Below are 14,982 nucleotides of genomic sequence, written 5' to 3'. Positions count from 1 at the left end.
CAAGCAATCAAGCAATCAAGCAATCAAGCAATCAAGCAATCAAGCAATCAAGCAATCAAGCAATCAAGCAATCAAGCAATCAAGCAATCAAGCAACCCAAGAGCATCCGAGACTGAAGGTTCCTTCGATATTGGACTGTACGCCATGCTCCGAACTCCAACCCAACAGCGACAGCATTTTTTGAGCCCATTATACCCAGGGGCACCCGACAGAAAATATGCCGCAAAATTCGATCATAGGGGTGTGTTTCCATAAAGCCGAAAGTTCAAGCTCGAGGACATTGCGCCGACTTACCGGAGCCAACGATGAGTTGCAAATGTAAGAAGGGAGGAATTTTGTGAATCGATTGCAACTACCTAGGATGTATTCGAATCCGAATTCGACGACAAAGACGAAGACGAAAACGAAGAAGACTTTGTGCATCCTCTCGAACATAAAGGAGAAGCGAGGGTCGCGAGGCATACACGCCTCGGAAGCAGACACCTCTGTACTCCCATCGATATCGCCAGACTGGAACGTGAGAACGAGAAACCTCGGGCTTCGCCCAGATGACAAGGCAGGGCACGCGTACTGCCGCCACCACTACCACCGGCACCGGCACCGGCATGGAGGCAAGACATCAGCCACTTTTAAAAAATGACCATAGCAAGAAATTGCCCATGTCAACCTACTGGCCCTTGTTTCGAGGAAGGCGAAAGAAGAGCAAGATCACGGACTGTACAGAGTACACTGGGCGATACCTGGACTACCCTACTTGACCGTGGGCGAGGTCGAATTCGCCTCGAGCCAGGGGATCGCGTGGAGTCTAACGCTATGTACCCTATCCTGTCCTATTCTTTCAATTGGGCGGCGTTTACCTCGTACGGTATGCGATATCACAATATCATACCGGCAAAATTTTTTCCTTGCAGCGGTGGCAGGATGTCTGAACCGCCGTAATTTCGCAACTACAAAGACAATGGAGTCATGAACGTAGTGTTATAAATACACCACCAGAGGGGGCCCACTAAGTAGCCGAACATCTGATGATGTCCGAGTCACACAATACATACAGTGGGGTGCAAAAGGTTTGAATACACCTAGTATGGAGTTTTGTTAGCTAGGTGTATTCAAACTTTTTGCACCCCACTGTACCTGTTACACTCACAAAGAGACAGGGCAGGTTCTGATAAGATCCATGATCAAGCAAGTACTTTAGTTTTGTGTCACTTGGTTTAATACGGCCGTTAATAGAAGATATGAATAGACTGCTCAGATCTCGGTCGACCTGGAAGCATCCATATTTTGAAGCGGAACAGCATCTCATTTGTTACTGCGTTTTCTATAATTCCGCTTCTTGTCTCCAGCCAGATGCTTATCCTCACAATCCCTGCTGTTCAGGATCTACTTGATGCTAATCCCTTCTCAAGGTCCGTTAGGGTCGTTCTCTGCCTTGTCTTCCGCGCCGCTGTGATCATATCGACTTCTAACGGGCTGTCGTGCAAGTTGATCATCGTCATTACTGTCTTTTTTCTGGTCTTTGTCATCAGCAAAGCGAACGGATGTACTCCTGTGACGAGCGTGGAGATGAGACGGAGTCGTTTCAGGCCCACCAGTTGCTGGTGGTCGAGATTGGGGCGCACTGCTTCGCCTCCGGTGAACATCATTTGTCCCTTGAGAAGGTATACTTTGGCCCGGTGGAGGAGCGACTCTTGATGCGTCCGAGTCGCGTCTGCTTCCTGTTGAAATCGCTTGTGAGGAGGCCGAGTCGCCTCTTTGACGCGTCTTGAAGTTATGGGTCAGAAAAGGAGATGGTGTTCGAGGGAGAGACGCCAGATAGTCATCCTGGCGCTCCTGATCATCTAACTCTGCCCAGATGCCCTCTGTGTCAGTATCTGGCGGCGCATGAACGGAAAGAGCGGGGGCACGCGTGCGCCCAACAACCAGCGATGCCTGCTCCTCAACCGATCGTTTTGAACCAGCCGTGTAGCTTCTCGTCCGTCCCTTTGATAGTAAAGGGGCTCTTTCGTCCACGGGCGACCGCAATATTCCCATTCCTGGCGTAAGCGGAGTTCGCGGAGAGGCCGACTCGTAAGGAGCTTCTGCAGGTGTCGTATCATCTAATCTCCAAGACAATGCCAGGACGCCAGAAAGAAGTATAACAGTACCCAACGCCACCAGACCTGCATGAAGAGAACTCAATCTTGATCCTTGTTGGAAATAAATCAGGCCGTCTAGGATTGCAATAATGTTGTAAATGCAAAACACGAAGGGGTATAATACGCTGGTACTGCATAGTCGAAGACCAAGGTGCAAGTAATATAACTGCGTCAAGGCAAAGAAGAGCAGCGCCACCAGGATCAGCCATGACTGAAAGCGGTCGAATTGGTTCTTGTGGTCGACAATAGTCCGGACAAGGAGCTCCACAGCCGATTTGGCAACAAGGAGAGAATGTGCAGACAAAATGCCAGATATCAGAGCATAGGACAAGCCTCGGGCCAATCGCAAACGGCTGACACGGACTTTCAGTGGTTGAGGTAGCTGGGCGGTCAAAGAGCGAGAGAGCATCCGAGGGCGGTCGGTACTGGTTGATCCTTCTCGAGGTCTTTCACTCTTTGGTAGGCATTCCACAATTCGTTTATGAGACGACCACATCCTCAAAACGTGGGCAAACAAGATGGTGGCCACGACGACAGCCATTGTCCCAACCATCCAAACGATGAAATTGCGCTTGCCGAGAAGAACGAGCAATTGATGCAGATTATGGGCCGGCTCCCCAATGGCTCCGAACGTGGCTATCAAACCTGCCCCTGAGCAGGTAAGGATGGTGCCCACGAATGAGAAGTGGGTAAAGGGTTCGCCCAGCAGAAGAGTGGCGAAGGCCGTGTTGAAGACCAGCCCGGAAGCCTGTAACGTCGAGAGGACGGGCAGGGGCAGAGTGGTGATCTGGATTGTGCTGCCCACCAAGTTGGACACAATGAACATCAACATGCCCAACTGCCATCGCCGCCTCTTATAGGGAGGAATCCGCGGCTCGGAGTGATGTTTCGCATCTTCGATGAGGTGCGACTTTCGCTGGAGGGTCAGACCCAGGCTTTGGACGGAGGTGGACAAGAGGCCAACGATAATTCCGATCTGCCTTCGAGGTTAGCAGGGACCTGTACAAGATGTCAAGGAAGGAACCTGAGGGGCGCACAGCAATGGTGCCTTGAGGCGACATGTCACCGAGTTGGCCCATGGCGGTCAAACGAAGCAGGAAATGGGCAGCAGCGCATTCGTAAGGGCAGCTCAGTTGAGCCGCTCATCTTGGGCTTCTGCGCATGAAGTGGTAGGGATTGAGATTCAACAGTTGGGGATATTCATGATAGGACCGGGGGCACCTCGTGGTGAATCAGACAGTTATGTTCGTGTAGGGTGGAAGCGAGGGAGAGGACGATTGACTGACTACTGGGAAGACTGGGCTTGCAAGGTCACAAGGGTCTCCCAATTGGCAACTGAATCCCAACTGAGGATGAAGTCACCGATTCGCTCCTTCTCAGCCATCGCTTGGCCGCGGATGCCGTCGCCGTCCACAACGGAAGCTCACTTTCCCACCAGCTGCCTGCGTATGAAGCTCCTCGCTACCCACTGATACAGCCTTGCACTGCCCATCTGGAGCTGACATTTGGTGTTGCTTTGGAACAATTTCAATTCTCTCGACGGAGCTCCAGTCCACGGCAAATTGTTGACCCGGCCTCAACTGCGGGAAGGCCAGCTTCTGGGACGCTCGTAGTCCTCTCTCTCCCCGTCCTCCTCATCGATATAGATACGAACTGCGAGGGGCTGCGAAACCACCGGCCGACACCAGCTCTGTCTTCGGAGCAGCATCCCCTGACCGTCTACCCTTCCACTCCACAAGTTGTTGACCTAGATCAGTCGCCATCATGTCGTCCCACGCGCTCTCGGACGACCAGGTAATGCCCATTGCTTCAGCCCTCAATCTACCCCTTCCGCAGATAGTAACGAGGTGCCTAGGTCGCCGCCGAACTCAAAAAGATGACGGCCTTCATCCGTCAAGAAGCCCTCGAAAAAGCCCGCGAAATCCAACTGAAAGCCGACGAAGAATTCGCAATTGAGAAATCAAAGTTGGTACGCGAGGAGATTGCCGCAATCGACAGTCAATACGAGAAGAAGTTCAAACAGGCATCCATGTCCCAGCAGATCACTCGCTCCACCATGGCCAACAAGACCAGGATAAAAGTCCTCTCAGCCCGTCAGGAGCTGTTGGATAGGTTGTTTGAGGAGGCGAGGAAGAAGTTGGTGGACGCCGGTGCCAAGAGCAAGAATTACGACGAAGTGCTGAAGGGCTTGATTCTTGAGTGCATGTATCTGCTCTGCGAAAACAAGGTGACCTTAAGATGTCGGAAGGCAGACAAAGAGAAGGTGCAGAGTGCCGCGAAGAAGGCCGAGGCCGAGTACAAAAAAAACATGGGCAGTGAGGTCCAAGCTACGGTGGACGAGAAGGAATGGCTACCAGATGAGTCGTGCGTTCTCCCTGTCCCAGAGGGGAACTCTTCTATTGACGTGTGCGTACAGGGCGGGCGGTGTCTTCATCCTTGGTGGTGGTGGCAAGATCGAATTGAACAACACCTTGGAAGAGAGATTGCACATGCTCGAGACCGAAGCCCTTCCGAGCATCAGAGCGACGTTGTTTGGTGAGAACGAGAACAGGAAGTTCCATGACTAAAGTTGGAGGAATTGAGTGTTCCGGCAATGATTGTGTTCTCACGGGGATGTCTCTGGTATCCGAAGATCCCTGTGGCATGCTTGCAACGCGTCCCACTTGTGTCCAGAGTCTGAAGAAGGCACACAGCTGTGGTAGATGGTGTCGGAGGCAGGAGGAGCACCACGCAGCAATAGACAGGGGTATCACGATGGTCGGTATGGCCGGGGAAATACAATGTGAGCGCATTGAAGGTGTTGTACAAAGTCATCAGTCTTATTTCCACAAATCGTCTTACGAACCGCACATCATTCAGACTCCCAGGTGGGGGGGTGGCATCAATCGTCAAACCCTTTTTGTATGCAGCCGAACACCTTCATCAATCAACACCTGGCCTTCCAAACCTCATGCCGCGCACGGTTTTGAGGGCTGTGACGACGCCCACATTGAACGCCGCCTTCAGCAGCAAGCTGGATCTAGTTGTCCAGCCCCAACTGCCAGCCCAACTGCCTGGGGATCGACTTTTCAGTCTCGGAAGGCTCCGACAGCAGAGAAGTGGGAGGAACCTTTCCGTCTTGCTGTTTCGGGACCTCTCCACCGCTCGAGCCCTCTGCCTTCTGCTTTGCTCTTTTCTCCCCTTCCCGTAGGTTTCCTTTGCTGTTCTCCAGAAAATTGTTCATAAGTTCCTTGCCTCTCTCCTCGACCCTGACTTCCTCCGCATCCCTCATTCTCCCCGTCTTCCCGTCAAAGATATGCCTTTTAGGCCTCAACTCCGTCCTCACGCTGTACAATAACCGCCAATACAATGCGTGCAGAACATCCTTGCACTCTGTGCGTGCCATGTGTGAGGCGCCCGTGTCGACAATCGCCACGAATGTCGCTTGAATGGCATCGGCGAGGCGGTCGACGGATTTGTTGAAAGATTGTTCGTCCGCGCGGGAAGAGAAGGCCCTGGGTCGGCCGCCGTCCGAGATGGCGATGTCGAGGATATGAGTGCGAGCGCGGAGGGCTGTGTAGTCCATTGTGCTAGGACCTTTTCGGCGTCGTGTATCGAAGCTAGGGGATTTGGATACGTGTTCTGCGAGCATGTGGAGTGAAATTTGGAGAGTGTTGAAAGCAGTCTCTTCTAGGTTGTCGACGCCAACGAGGAAGGTTTGTGCGAGGAGGATGCGTATCCGCAAAGCGGTGGGCGAAGTAGGGAGGATGTGAGAGAGTAGTTGTGCTTGTAAAGTGGCATCTTTCAGATACTGGCCAACGTCATCTAGCATTCGCTCTGCGACGTGAGAGGACGTCTCCCCGTCCGGGAGTGAGAGAAGCGTCTCCAGAATCTCGTCAATTTTTGACGAAATTCGGCCGTCGCTCGTGAGTCCACTGTCGATAGCGAGTCGGCAGATGATAGAAGTCAGCTTGCTCAAGGCCAAAAAGTCCATATCCGCACATATGTATTGGAAGAGATCAAGGGCTGCAAGAAGGTATTTCGGATCACGCCGCACTGGCTCTTTCAGAAGCACATGCCTGGGCTTTATTTCGACAGAACCCTGGAGGCTGTTGGAATCAGCTCCTAAAGTTTGGAAGACAGTCTCGACGTCCTGTGGCTTGACATTGTTCCTCGTCCAGGAAGAGCTCGCATTCCGTAAGCATCGGATATATGCTTCCCTGACGTCGTCCTGTTGCTCACGGATGACGTTCTCAAAGGTCCATTTCAAGGCGTCGTCGGAGATCAGGCCGTTTGCAGCGAGATCAGCCATATAGCCTGACACGTAGGCTCTTGACCTTGAGTCGTTATCCCCCTCTCGCCACAAGCATTCTGGGATTGCATCTTTGGGGAAAGGGTGTTCAATGGGACCTTCACCACCCCAATCATTTAGCCCGTTGACCCCGAAGAACAGGAAGACTGGGTCGCTCGCTAGGGCTTCCGTGCGGTCAACAGCGTCCAGCAGTCTTACCACTCCATGTTCACCGTCCTCTGTGGTCGCAAGGGCCGCTAGAAGCGTCTTGTCGAGCTTGTGATTGCTGTCTACCTCCGCGGCTTGAATTGCTGCATCGACGTCTGCCCGGGCTTTCCTGACATTTTTTTCGATTTCCTCGTCATCGAAGTGATCTCCTACCAGGGCCGAGATGTCAAATTTGTGCGCCTTTTCTTTGGCATACAGAGCCCTTAGTTTATCCTTGCCCACCAACGGAACTGGCCTGCCCGACGTAAATAGACTCAACAGCCTCAGGCGCTCAGTCTCGGCTTTGGCTTCATCATCCGCAGCGGATGACAATACAGCTTTTTGACGGCCTGGTCCCCTTGCAAACAGATCCTCAAGCGACTCCAATTCCTCGTCGGAGTCGAGAATCTCAATCACTTTACCATCCTTGACGACAGCCTGCGTTGAACTTGGTAGGTCGGTAAATGAAAAGCCGTTGGCCCTATCCTGAAGGGTGTCATCTTCTTGGCTGTGTGCGGCAAAGATAGAAGCTCGCTTGTACGTCGAAGGAGGCTCTATCGGATCTTTTGAAGGAGAGCATCGGCTGCGAATGGACAGTGAGGCTCTCGAGCCCGGCGCGGACGCGGGTGTTAGAACGGAGGACGGAGGTGTTCGTATTGCATCGTTTTTGATAGCCCGCTCTTTTGCCTTTGGCGTTCTGGTCTTGAATTCATCTCGGCGCGAGGGCTCGACCTCCTCTGGGCCCCGGGTCGGGGGTGACGATCTTTTGGCGGGGACTGTGCTCTTGAGGTAAGGCCTGAAGAATTCGTGGATAGGTTTCGTAGACGGCTTCTTCGATGGCGAATCAGGCATGTGAGCAAACTAGAATGGCATATCAGGGATGTGTATGAGATATTATCAGAATGTTGCGACAAAACAAGCACCAGTATCTCGTTGACGTCGAGGTCGCCGTTGGGAACCATTGCAGCCAGGAACGCGATGAAACTGCCCACAACTTCACGGGTTCAGGGAGGAAGGCGGGGAGGGACCAGGAGCCCGGTAGCCTGATTCACTAGCGTGACTCCCTGCAGTGCCTGCTCGCTAGGTACTGGGTTTTAATTAGGGCGACCAGGTTTAGGGAGCCGGGAACGCCGGCTGGAAAAGTTGACTTTAGGGGGGAAGGGTGTCGGATCAAGGCCCGTAAAGCTTGTCTGCTATCGCGTTGTCAATCTTTGTCGATTAATACGTAGGAGCAACAAAAGATGTCCCCAGGTGAGGGGTACAATAATGACACGCAGCTTTATAATCTGCCATTGTCATATACAACGTTCAATGCTGAGACATTCTGAAGCCAATAGCTGCTACGGATCAATACCCCAGGCGAGGTTGGCTTCAGCGAGTCGGATAGCAGATGGCACAATCACTCCATAAAATGGGCAGTTCACAAAATTCACCCATCACGAGCAATCCAACGAACAGATGGACAGCGGATAAGCCAGCTGCGAATCATCCATTCCCACCGCCTTGTGACCAACCATCACATCCCTGCGGTCCATTGCGAGTCACAGATAAATGGTCATTGAGAGCACTCTCATCGAAGGCAAGATCCCAACGTAGGACTGGCGTCACTGAGAACCCAGCGCATTGATAGAGTCAAGGCAAGCTGGTACGTCAGAAGGAATGTTGTAAGGACAGGGCGGAGTAATGATTGTCCTTGCACCGCATCGAGACCTTTGGTCAAAATGGCTGGGCTGCCTTGCGAGGAGAGTCAATATAGGATCCCGAATGGAAAGGGTAGGGCTGAGACGCTGATGCATGAGGGATAGATGGGAATCAATAGGCCGAGAAGAAACATCCTTGGCTGGCCTCTTCGTTTTGCAAGACACAGGTTGTTGGAATTGAGGGCCGCGGTACAAGCTATACCTCCGGTTACATTCTCGTCCATGAAAACAAGGAATGTTGTGAGCCAAAGTATGAACGTTGCCATCGTTGGCTCGAATAGGTGTCTTCCGCACAGCCAGGTCTGTCCGATATCAAAACGAACTGAGCTTTCATCCCTTCGGTCCAGCACAGCAGATACAGAATCGTGTGAATTCTTTCTACCATCCGTGAGTAGTGCTCAATAGAGACTCCTCGAGAACAACAGCATCTCCACTGATGGGTAAGATCCTGCGTAGGACATGATGGCAAGATAAAGAGATTAAGAGAACGACGATCAACGCCAGATAGCATGACGGAACATTGACCAGTGCTCAATTTTACATCTCAACAGTCACTAAAGAGAAACAATGGCCCGATCCAAAGCTCTGAAAGGGCAAGAAAGGTCAAGAAGGTATACCGGCGATGCAAAAGACCAAACAAAAAAAAAAAAAAAAAAGAGTGGGCTCAGCGATCAAAACAGATGCTCCACCGTATTATTACGTTAGGATGTTCTTCGCACTGGCGCAATTCAGCCTCGCATAATCCCATGGAGCCTCTCGCCATCTCACCATCAAAGAGTGAGTCTACAGGATATTTACCATGGACAAAGGCATCAAGGATGAGGTAGTGCTCTCCAGCACGGCAAACACAATGTACCGATCGCACCACGGTAGACCTTGCCGCCACAACAGACATGATCTGCCGTTATTTAGTATCTGAACAAAGACTCCTTGACCTTGAGGTTCAACACATTACAATTACGCACGGCATTCGAAAAAAATACATACGCACGCACGCACGCACGCACACGTCTGGTGTGTCAAGAGGGTGCTGCGGACATACTTTCCTTCACTTAATCCGACGGACTCTGTCCGTCAATGAACCTGCACATTCCTCTTCGATCCCCGAATCCACGCCTAACTAAGATGTATTAAGCGAGCTTTGCTCGAAATGATGTGCTCCTCAAAGAGGCCTCCTGCTATCCCAAATGTCCTCTTCTCCATTCGACAAGCAGGAAACGCCACGAAGATCAACGAGACGGCCACGAAAAAAGAGCCATGCTTGAACATTCAATTCAGACCCCTCGATTTCAAGAAGCTGCAGACCACCAGTCCACAGCCTCCACACCGACATCTCGCGGGAAAAGCCGAAATCCAGCGTCCAGGCCGTGCCCAAATGGATCTCTCAGCATATCGGTAGCGCGTTTAAATACGTAAATGGCAGAGAGACAGCCACGTGGCGACTTGTTGGAAGAAGTCAATAAATTATACGGCTCGAAGCTCGACCCTGTGCCATCGAGTCGGCAGTGCAAAATGCTCCTTGACTCGACTTGCGGCGGCGATGTCTCACTAAGTTGATGGCCCGTAGCAGCCACGACTGCATCATGTACACCTGCCAATGCCGTTAACATCTTCTGGGACACCATATCCACCAATGCTGATGCCTTGAGCATGCCGAGACAAGTTGTGACACGTTCCAGATCAAGTTGCGTCTCTGCACGTTCCGCGGCGTGCTGGATAGTCCGCAAGGCGATATTGTAAAGAAGGATGGTGCATGCTGTGTAAGTTTCAAAGACGCAGATCCAACATCGGACGTGCATATTTGTTGTAGCGGTGCCGAAGCGGAGTAAGATGAAAATCCGCACGATGGCGCGTGCTGCCTCGACGGAACGAGCCAGATGCTCTTGCATCGGCATGCTCTGGATATCAGAGCCTGCGATACCGCCCAGAATGCCATCCGAGATGGCCACGAGGGCTCGTCGATGTAACATCATGACGGCACCCAAGTACATGGCGTGGGAGAGGAGGAGAGCGCCTTGCTGAGCCGCCGTGAGAGGGTTGGCGTCGCCGTTCAACAAAACGGTCAGCGTCATGTTAGGCGGCAGCTTCCGATACCAGCCCTCCAGCTTGGTCATATGATCCTCGATTATCTGTCCGGTGGGTGGTTCCAGACCACAGGTTGCTTCGCAGACTCGGGCCTTCAGCACGACAATCTCTTTGGCCTTGATTTGCGTCACGATGTCGTCTTGAAGTCCTTCCATGGCTGCTATGTTGGGTTGTGCAAACCCAATTTCTCCACCGGACAAATCAGGTACGTAGCCCAATGAGCTCGATAACCAGCTGCGAGGCGTTAGTCAGTGGTACACATGGAGTGGAACAGACTTATCACTGCGGACCATTCTAAAAACAGTGTTGTTTGATACAATCTCCTCCAGTCATGAGAAGCTTCAGAGAGCCCATGTTGCGGCAGAGCCAAGTTCCACCGCGCGATGTCCAGACTGAGCTGGATAAGTCGAGCTGTGCTCTTCCGCTTGTCGACCATACCATATGTACAGAGGCAAGCGAGGTATTTCATGGTTCGAAGGTTGCTAAGCTCTAGCATCTCAGGTAGATGGTGGATGGCAGTATTGAAGAGGACGTCTTTGAGTTCCCCGGTGGTGTCGTCGGCGTTGAAGTGAGCCCCGATGGCAGACACAGCACAGATTTCGGCCACAACACGAGTGTCTGGTGGTATCTTTGATCGATAGGCTCGGGCACAAAGCCGATCAAATTCGTCCATGGCCATGATGTGAAACAAACCTGCGGTCACCTGGAGAAACAACTCGGCTCCTTTTCGAATGTCAACCTCGGGCGGCAGTTGGCTAGGAGTGAAGATGGGGGGATAGTCAAAGAGTCTCAGCGCTGGCAAGAACGAAGTCTGAAGTGAAGACTGCGACTGCCGGCTACCGCGGTCTGTTCGCACATGTTGCAGATCGTCTAGCGACAAAGAAGGGAATGTTGGGATAGACACCCCGTACACATCAAGGAGGAGGTGGTTTGAGGGTGATCCATGGAGCGCCGTCTCTCGAGGGGAACGCAGAGCTTGGAATGCAGCATGGGCATCCTCATCATTGCCATATTTGAGCACGTCGAGCAGGGAGCGCAATTCCTTGTTCTGGGCTTCGAGGATCTGGATGCGCTCCTGGCGCACGCTGGCTTTTCTTTTGTCGTTGAAACGATACACGCACTGCTTGTTGGCGTCGACACATGACCGACAGCGAGGGTTGCCGTCGCACTGGGCAATAAGAACGGGTCAGAATCGAAGAATCAATCGAGGAGCGCACACAGCTTCTAGCCCAAGGGAGATAGGAAAGACTTACACGTTTCCGCTTAAAGCGACAATACTCACAGGCCATTGACGCATGCTTTCGCTTGGAATTCGCCGCAACAGTCGCTCCGACCCCCGAAGGGCGCGACTGCTGGCTGCGAGGACTATGGGTGCCCGGCGGAGGCTGCATTGCGAATGCCCAGCTTTTATTATGAAGACACTGGATCCGATGTGGGAATTAAATTCCACAAGCTCTCATACCCGACTCTGAAGCAATAGATACCCCCGTTGTTTGGAAGTTCGCCATGAGGCGGGGGCTTCCTAGCGCCGAAAAGAGCAAACCCTTGCAAAATCTCCAGTACCAGATTCTACCAGTAGAACTGGAGACTCCAGGCCTGGACCCGGCGATCGAGCTGCAAGTTTGGTTTGTCCCGCCATCCTGGGCTGGGCCCGCCATGGATCTGACGATCCACTTGTCATATCTAGGTGGCCAGACACTACAATTTCACCACCTGATGCTGGCAGCTCTTATCTGGTGAGATGTTGGATGTTACTCTCTGCCGAGTTCCAAGAATAGAGTCTTGACGGAAGTTATCTTCAACCAAAGACGCGATGCAAAAGAGCATTTCTTGGCCCTCGTTAGGGCTATGATCGCGTCAGGGAGTCGAAAGAGTCTTCACCCTGGAGACAGAATGTCTCTCACATTACTTACTACAAGGACGCTCGCCATCTTGTGATGTGCGGACTAGGTCAGTACCACCAGTCCTGGTCCCGAGAAACTCATGCGCTGGTCCTAGCAAGAAGTTCTTGCTATCAGACATCTGTACACGAAGCTGCTTCCAAAGCAGACACTTCAGCAGAAGCACCGGCACCGGCAGGACCAGCTGGACCAGCAAGCAGAGATGGAGAATAAACTGCGGTAGCTGCTTCTCTCTTCGCTTTCTTCTTCTGCCACTGCTCCCTCAACACGGTCTTGATCGCAGCTTCGCCGGCCTTGTAGTTGGCAGAACAAATTTTGACAAGCATCTCCACTTGCGCACCCGTCCACACAAGGTTATACGAGCCAGAGAACTTGGCAGTCGAAGGATCGAAATCGGCCACAGCTCTCTGGTTCGGCAGCAATGGGATATAGATCATCGTCGACTCATGGAGGCATGGAGGTGCGGGGGGATTTGTGACTCTGTGTCCGTATGAGTCGATCACTTCCTTCGGCCTCTCTTCGAGGATGGTGCCGTCATAGATCTGTGCGTACAGGCCCTTGAAGCGGTCTGGATCTTTGAGGTCAGTGCCTGCTTCGATTTCAGGGTGTCGTTTGGTGAATTTCAGACATCGCCGGCTCGCAATCTGGTCCACTCGCTCCTGGAAACTGCCTTTCAACACATCGCTCGAGGCGTCCATGTTCAGGATCACATCAACTTCCCGGCGAGGGTGCAACATGACATACGTTGGGCAGTTGTTGTCCATTCCTGAATCGATCAGGTGGATCCGTGGAGAATTTTCGATCGGTGGCGAGGGTTTGTCCTTGTTCTCACCCCGGGTCAAGTGGAACATGAAATTGTGCTCGTTGACGGCATGAAGAGGGTGATGAGCTTGAAACTCTTCTTTTCCCTTTGGCCCCCAGATCCTCGCGATGCCTTTAGCCATGTCACTAATTGAATTGCCAATCAACCCCGCCGGAAGGCTGCGCTTGATGGTCGCCAGATAAGAGGTCAAGGGTCCCGCTGGGGCACTGGTACACAAGCCCAGCAGCAAAGCCAGAGACTGTTCAGGGAGTTGCATGGTATCTTGTCCCTTCTCGAAGGGTCTGCCAAATGCCCATGTTGGACACCAAGCCTCCAGCTCGTCACAGCCAACCTCGATTGGCGAGATTTCAAACCAATTGAACCAGGCATCCTGCGCTTCCTGGTGCTCTTTTGTTCCTGGATCTGCATCCTTGAAGGGATGTTCCTTGTCCACCCAGTCCTTCCACGGTCGCTCGTGCCGGATTGCGGTAAGTATTGGCAAAGGTTCGCTGCCATCTAGAAGGTGGGTGTTTGCCGATGTCCACTTTAGCCAATTTTCATGTTGTCCCGCCACTTCCTTCTTGACGCCAAAACTTCCGCGGAGGCCCGGCGGGTCAAGAGCGGGATCGTGATTCAGAAATAGATGACCTGTGGTGAATACTGAATACAGATCCATGGCCACCGTTGATAACCCTGAACGGTGCTTCTGCACCAGAGGACCCAGCGTCTTTGTTGGACCTCCGGGGGCATTCAGAACCTCTCGAACGGCCTCCGGCGACAACGGATGATGTGGGTGCAGTCTCTTCTGGCAATGGTCAATCACTGCCTTCATGCTCGCGCCAGCCCAGGTATAGTACGCGGCCAGGCCCCAGCAGCTGCCGCTCACGCCAGCAACATACGTCAACAGATCCCACATTCCCGTGCGTTTCATCTCTTCACAATATCCCAACATACCGATCATGGCCCTATATCCGCCTCCCGACCCACCAAACGCCACGATGGGCACGTCGTCAGCGTCGACCTCGGACGGGTCGAGGTCGAGATACCGACAAAAAGCATCCCGCGCTTTAGCTTTTCTCAGCTTGCGAAATTGCATTTCCTCAGGAGCCAGGTCAACCCCTCTCCTTACCGCTGCCTTTTGAGCGACCTCGGGATGCCTAGTTGCATCCCTCAAGTCCTTGGTAATGGTAGCCTCGACCTTCAATGCAGCTTTGATGATTGAAATATCCGCAATGGCTTCGGGAAATGCTGGCACGACGGTCTTGTTCCAGAAGGACTTGAGTTTACCCTTCACCTTAGCTCGCGCCCCTGTCGAGTCGGTTCCACCTGAAGAAGAACGAGTTTTTTCGTTGGTTTCTTCGTCTCCTTCCTCGTCTGCCATTTCCGGTTCCTCGGCAAGATGTTTTAGGTCCTGCCTTTGTTGGCTTTCGGGGTAGTGCTTGCGAAGAATGGCCTCTTCGTATTCTTGCTGCTCGGTGGTTTCGGACGCGCGTTGTATCCTGGTTCAGGGTCAGGCTAACTTGTTTCGCGACATATGGCAGCGAGCTGGGACGGACGGTGATGTAGCCATAATAGCTGGCAAGCCAGCAGCTCTGGTCTTCTGTGGGTGCCGGTGATCACCCCAGGGGTCTGTTATTTTGCTTTCGGCCCGCTATCGGTCTTTGTATTGCAAAGAAATACAGCCTCCACGATGCTAGTCTATATTCCCAGTGCCATCGGTGTCATCGGTGCCAGGGAGCTCCGAATGTAATGCGGCCAGGGCGGCAGGAGACAGAGCCCAAAACACGAGGCTGAGGCGCAATCGGACGAATCAAGCGCGGCCATTGCTGAGCGTGCTTGAAGCGAGGCAGATGCGTCGAGGTCATTGAAGGATGCAAGG

General features: G+C 52.6%; 5 protein-coding genes across 5 annotated transcripts; 1 reads left to right on the top strand and 4 right to left on the bottom strand.

Annotated features, from left to right (window-relative positions):
• Positions 1-1,404: 1,404 nt before the first annotated feature.
• Positions 1,405-3,217, bottom strand: A1O5_04726 (uncharacterized protein; the record flags this gene model as incomplete). The annotated part of the gene is made up of 2 exons (XM_007745330.1): positions 1,405-3,114; positions 3,176-3,217. The coding sequence occupies 2 exons, from the start codon at positions 3,215-3,217 to the stop codon at positions 1,405-1,407; spliced, it is 1,752 nt and encodes a 583-aa protein (XP_007743520.1).
• Positions 3,218-3,902: 685 nt separating this feature from the next.
• A1O5_04725 (ATP synthase (E/31 kDa) subunit) lies at positions 3,903-4,705 on the top strand (the record flags this gene model as incomplete). The annotated part of the gene is made up of 3 exons (XM_007745329.1): positions 3,903-3,932; positions 3,994-4,502; positions 4,555-4,705. 3 exons carry the CDS (start codon positions 3,903-3,905, stop codon positions 4,703-4,705), a joined length of 690 nt encoding a protein of 229 aa, XP_007743519.1.
• Positions 4,706-5,157: 452 nt separating this feature from the next.
• A1O5_04724 (uncharacterized protein) lies at positions 5,158-7,467 on the bottom strand (the record flags this gene model as incomplete). The annotated part of the gene is made up of 1 exon (XM_007745328.1): positions 5,158-7,467. The coding sequence occupies one exon, from the start codon at positions 7,465-7,467 to the stop codon at positions 5,158-5,160; it is 2,310 nt and encodes a 769-aa protein (XP_007743518.1).
• Positions 7,468-9,604: 2,137 nt separating this feature from the next.
• Positions 9,605-11,791, bottom strand: A1O5_04723 (uncharacterized protein; the record flags this gene model as incomplete). The annotated part of the gene is made up of 3 exons (XM_007745327.1): positions 9,605-10,634; positions 10,691-11,568; positions 11,654-11,791. The coding sequence occupies 3 exons, from the start codon at positions 11,789-11,791 to the stop codon at positions 9,605-9,607; spliced, it is 2,046 nt and encodes a 681-aa protein (XP_007743517.1).
• Positions 11,792-12,414: 623 nt separating this feature from the next.
• Positions 12,415-14,484, bottom strand: A1O5_04722 (uncharacterized protein; the record flags this gene model as incomplete). Its single annotated transcript, XM_007745326.1, has 1 exon — positions 12,415-14,484. One exon carries the CDS (start codon positions 14,482-14,484, stop codon positions 12,415-12,417), a length of 2,070 nt encoding a protein of 689 aa, XP_007743516.1.
• Between the last annotated feature and the right edge of the window lie 498 nt (positions 14,485-14,982).

The sequence above is a fragment of the Cladophialophora psammophila genome (assembly GCF_000585535.1).
Source record: "Cladophialophora psammophila CBS 110553 chromosome Unknown aczJe-supercont1.6, whole genome shotgun sequence".
Lineage (NCBI taxonomy): Eukaryota > Fungi > Ascomycota > Eurotiomycetes > Chaetothyriales > Herpotrichiellaceae > Cladophialophora > Cladophialophora psammophila.
This window is presented reverse-complemented; position numbering and strand designations above follow the sequence as displayed.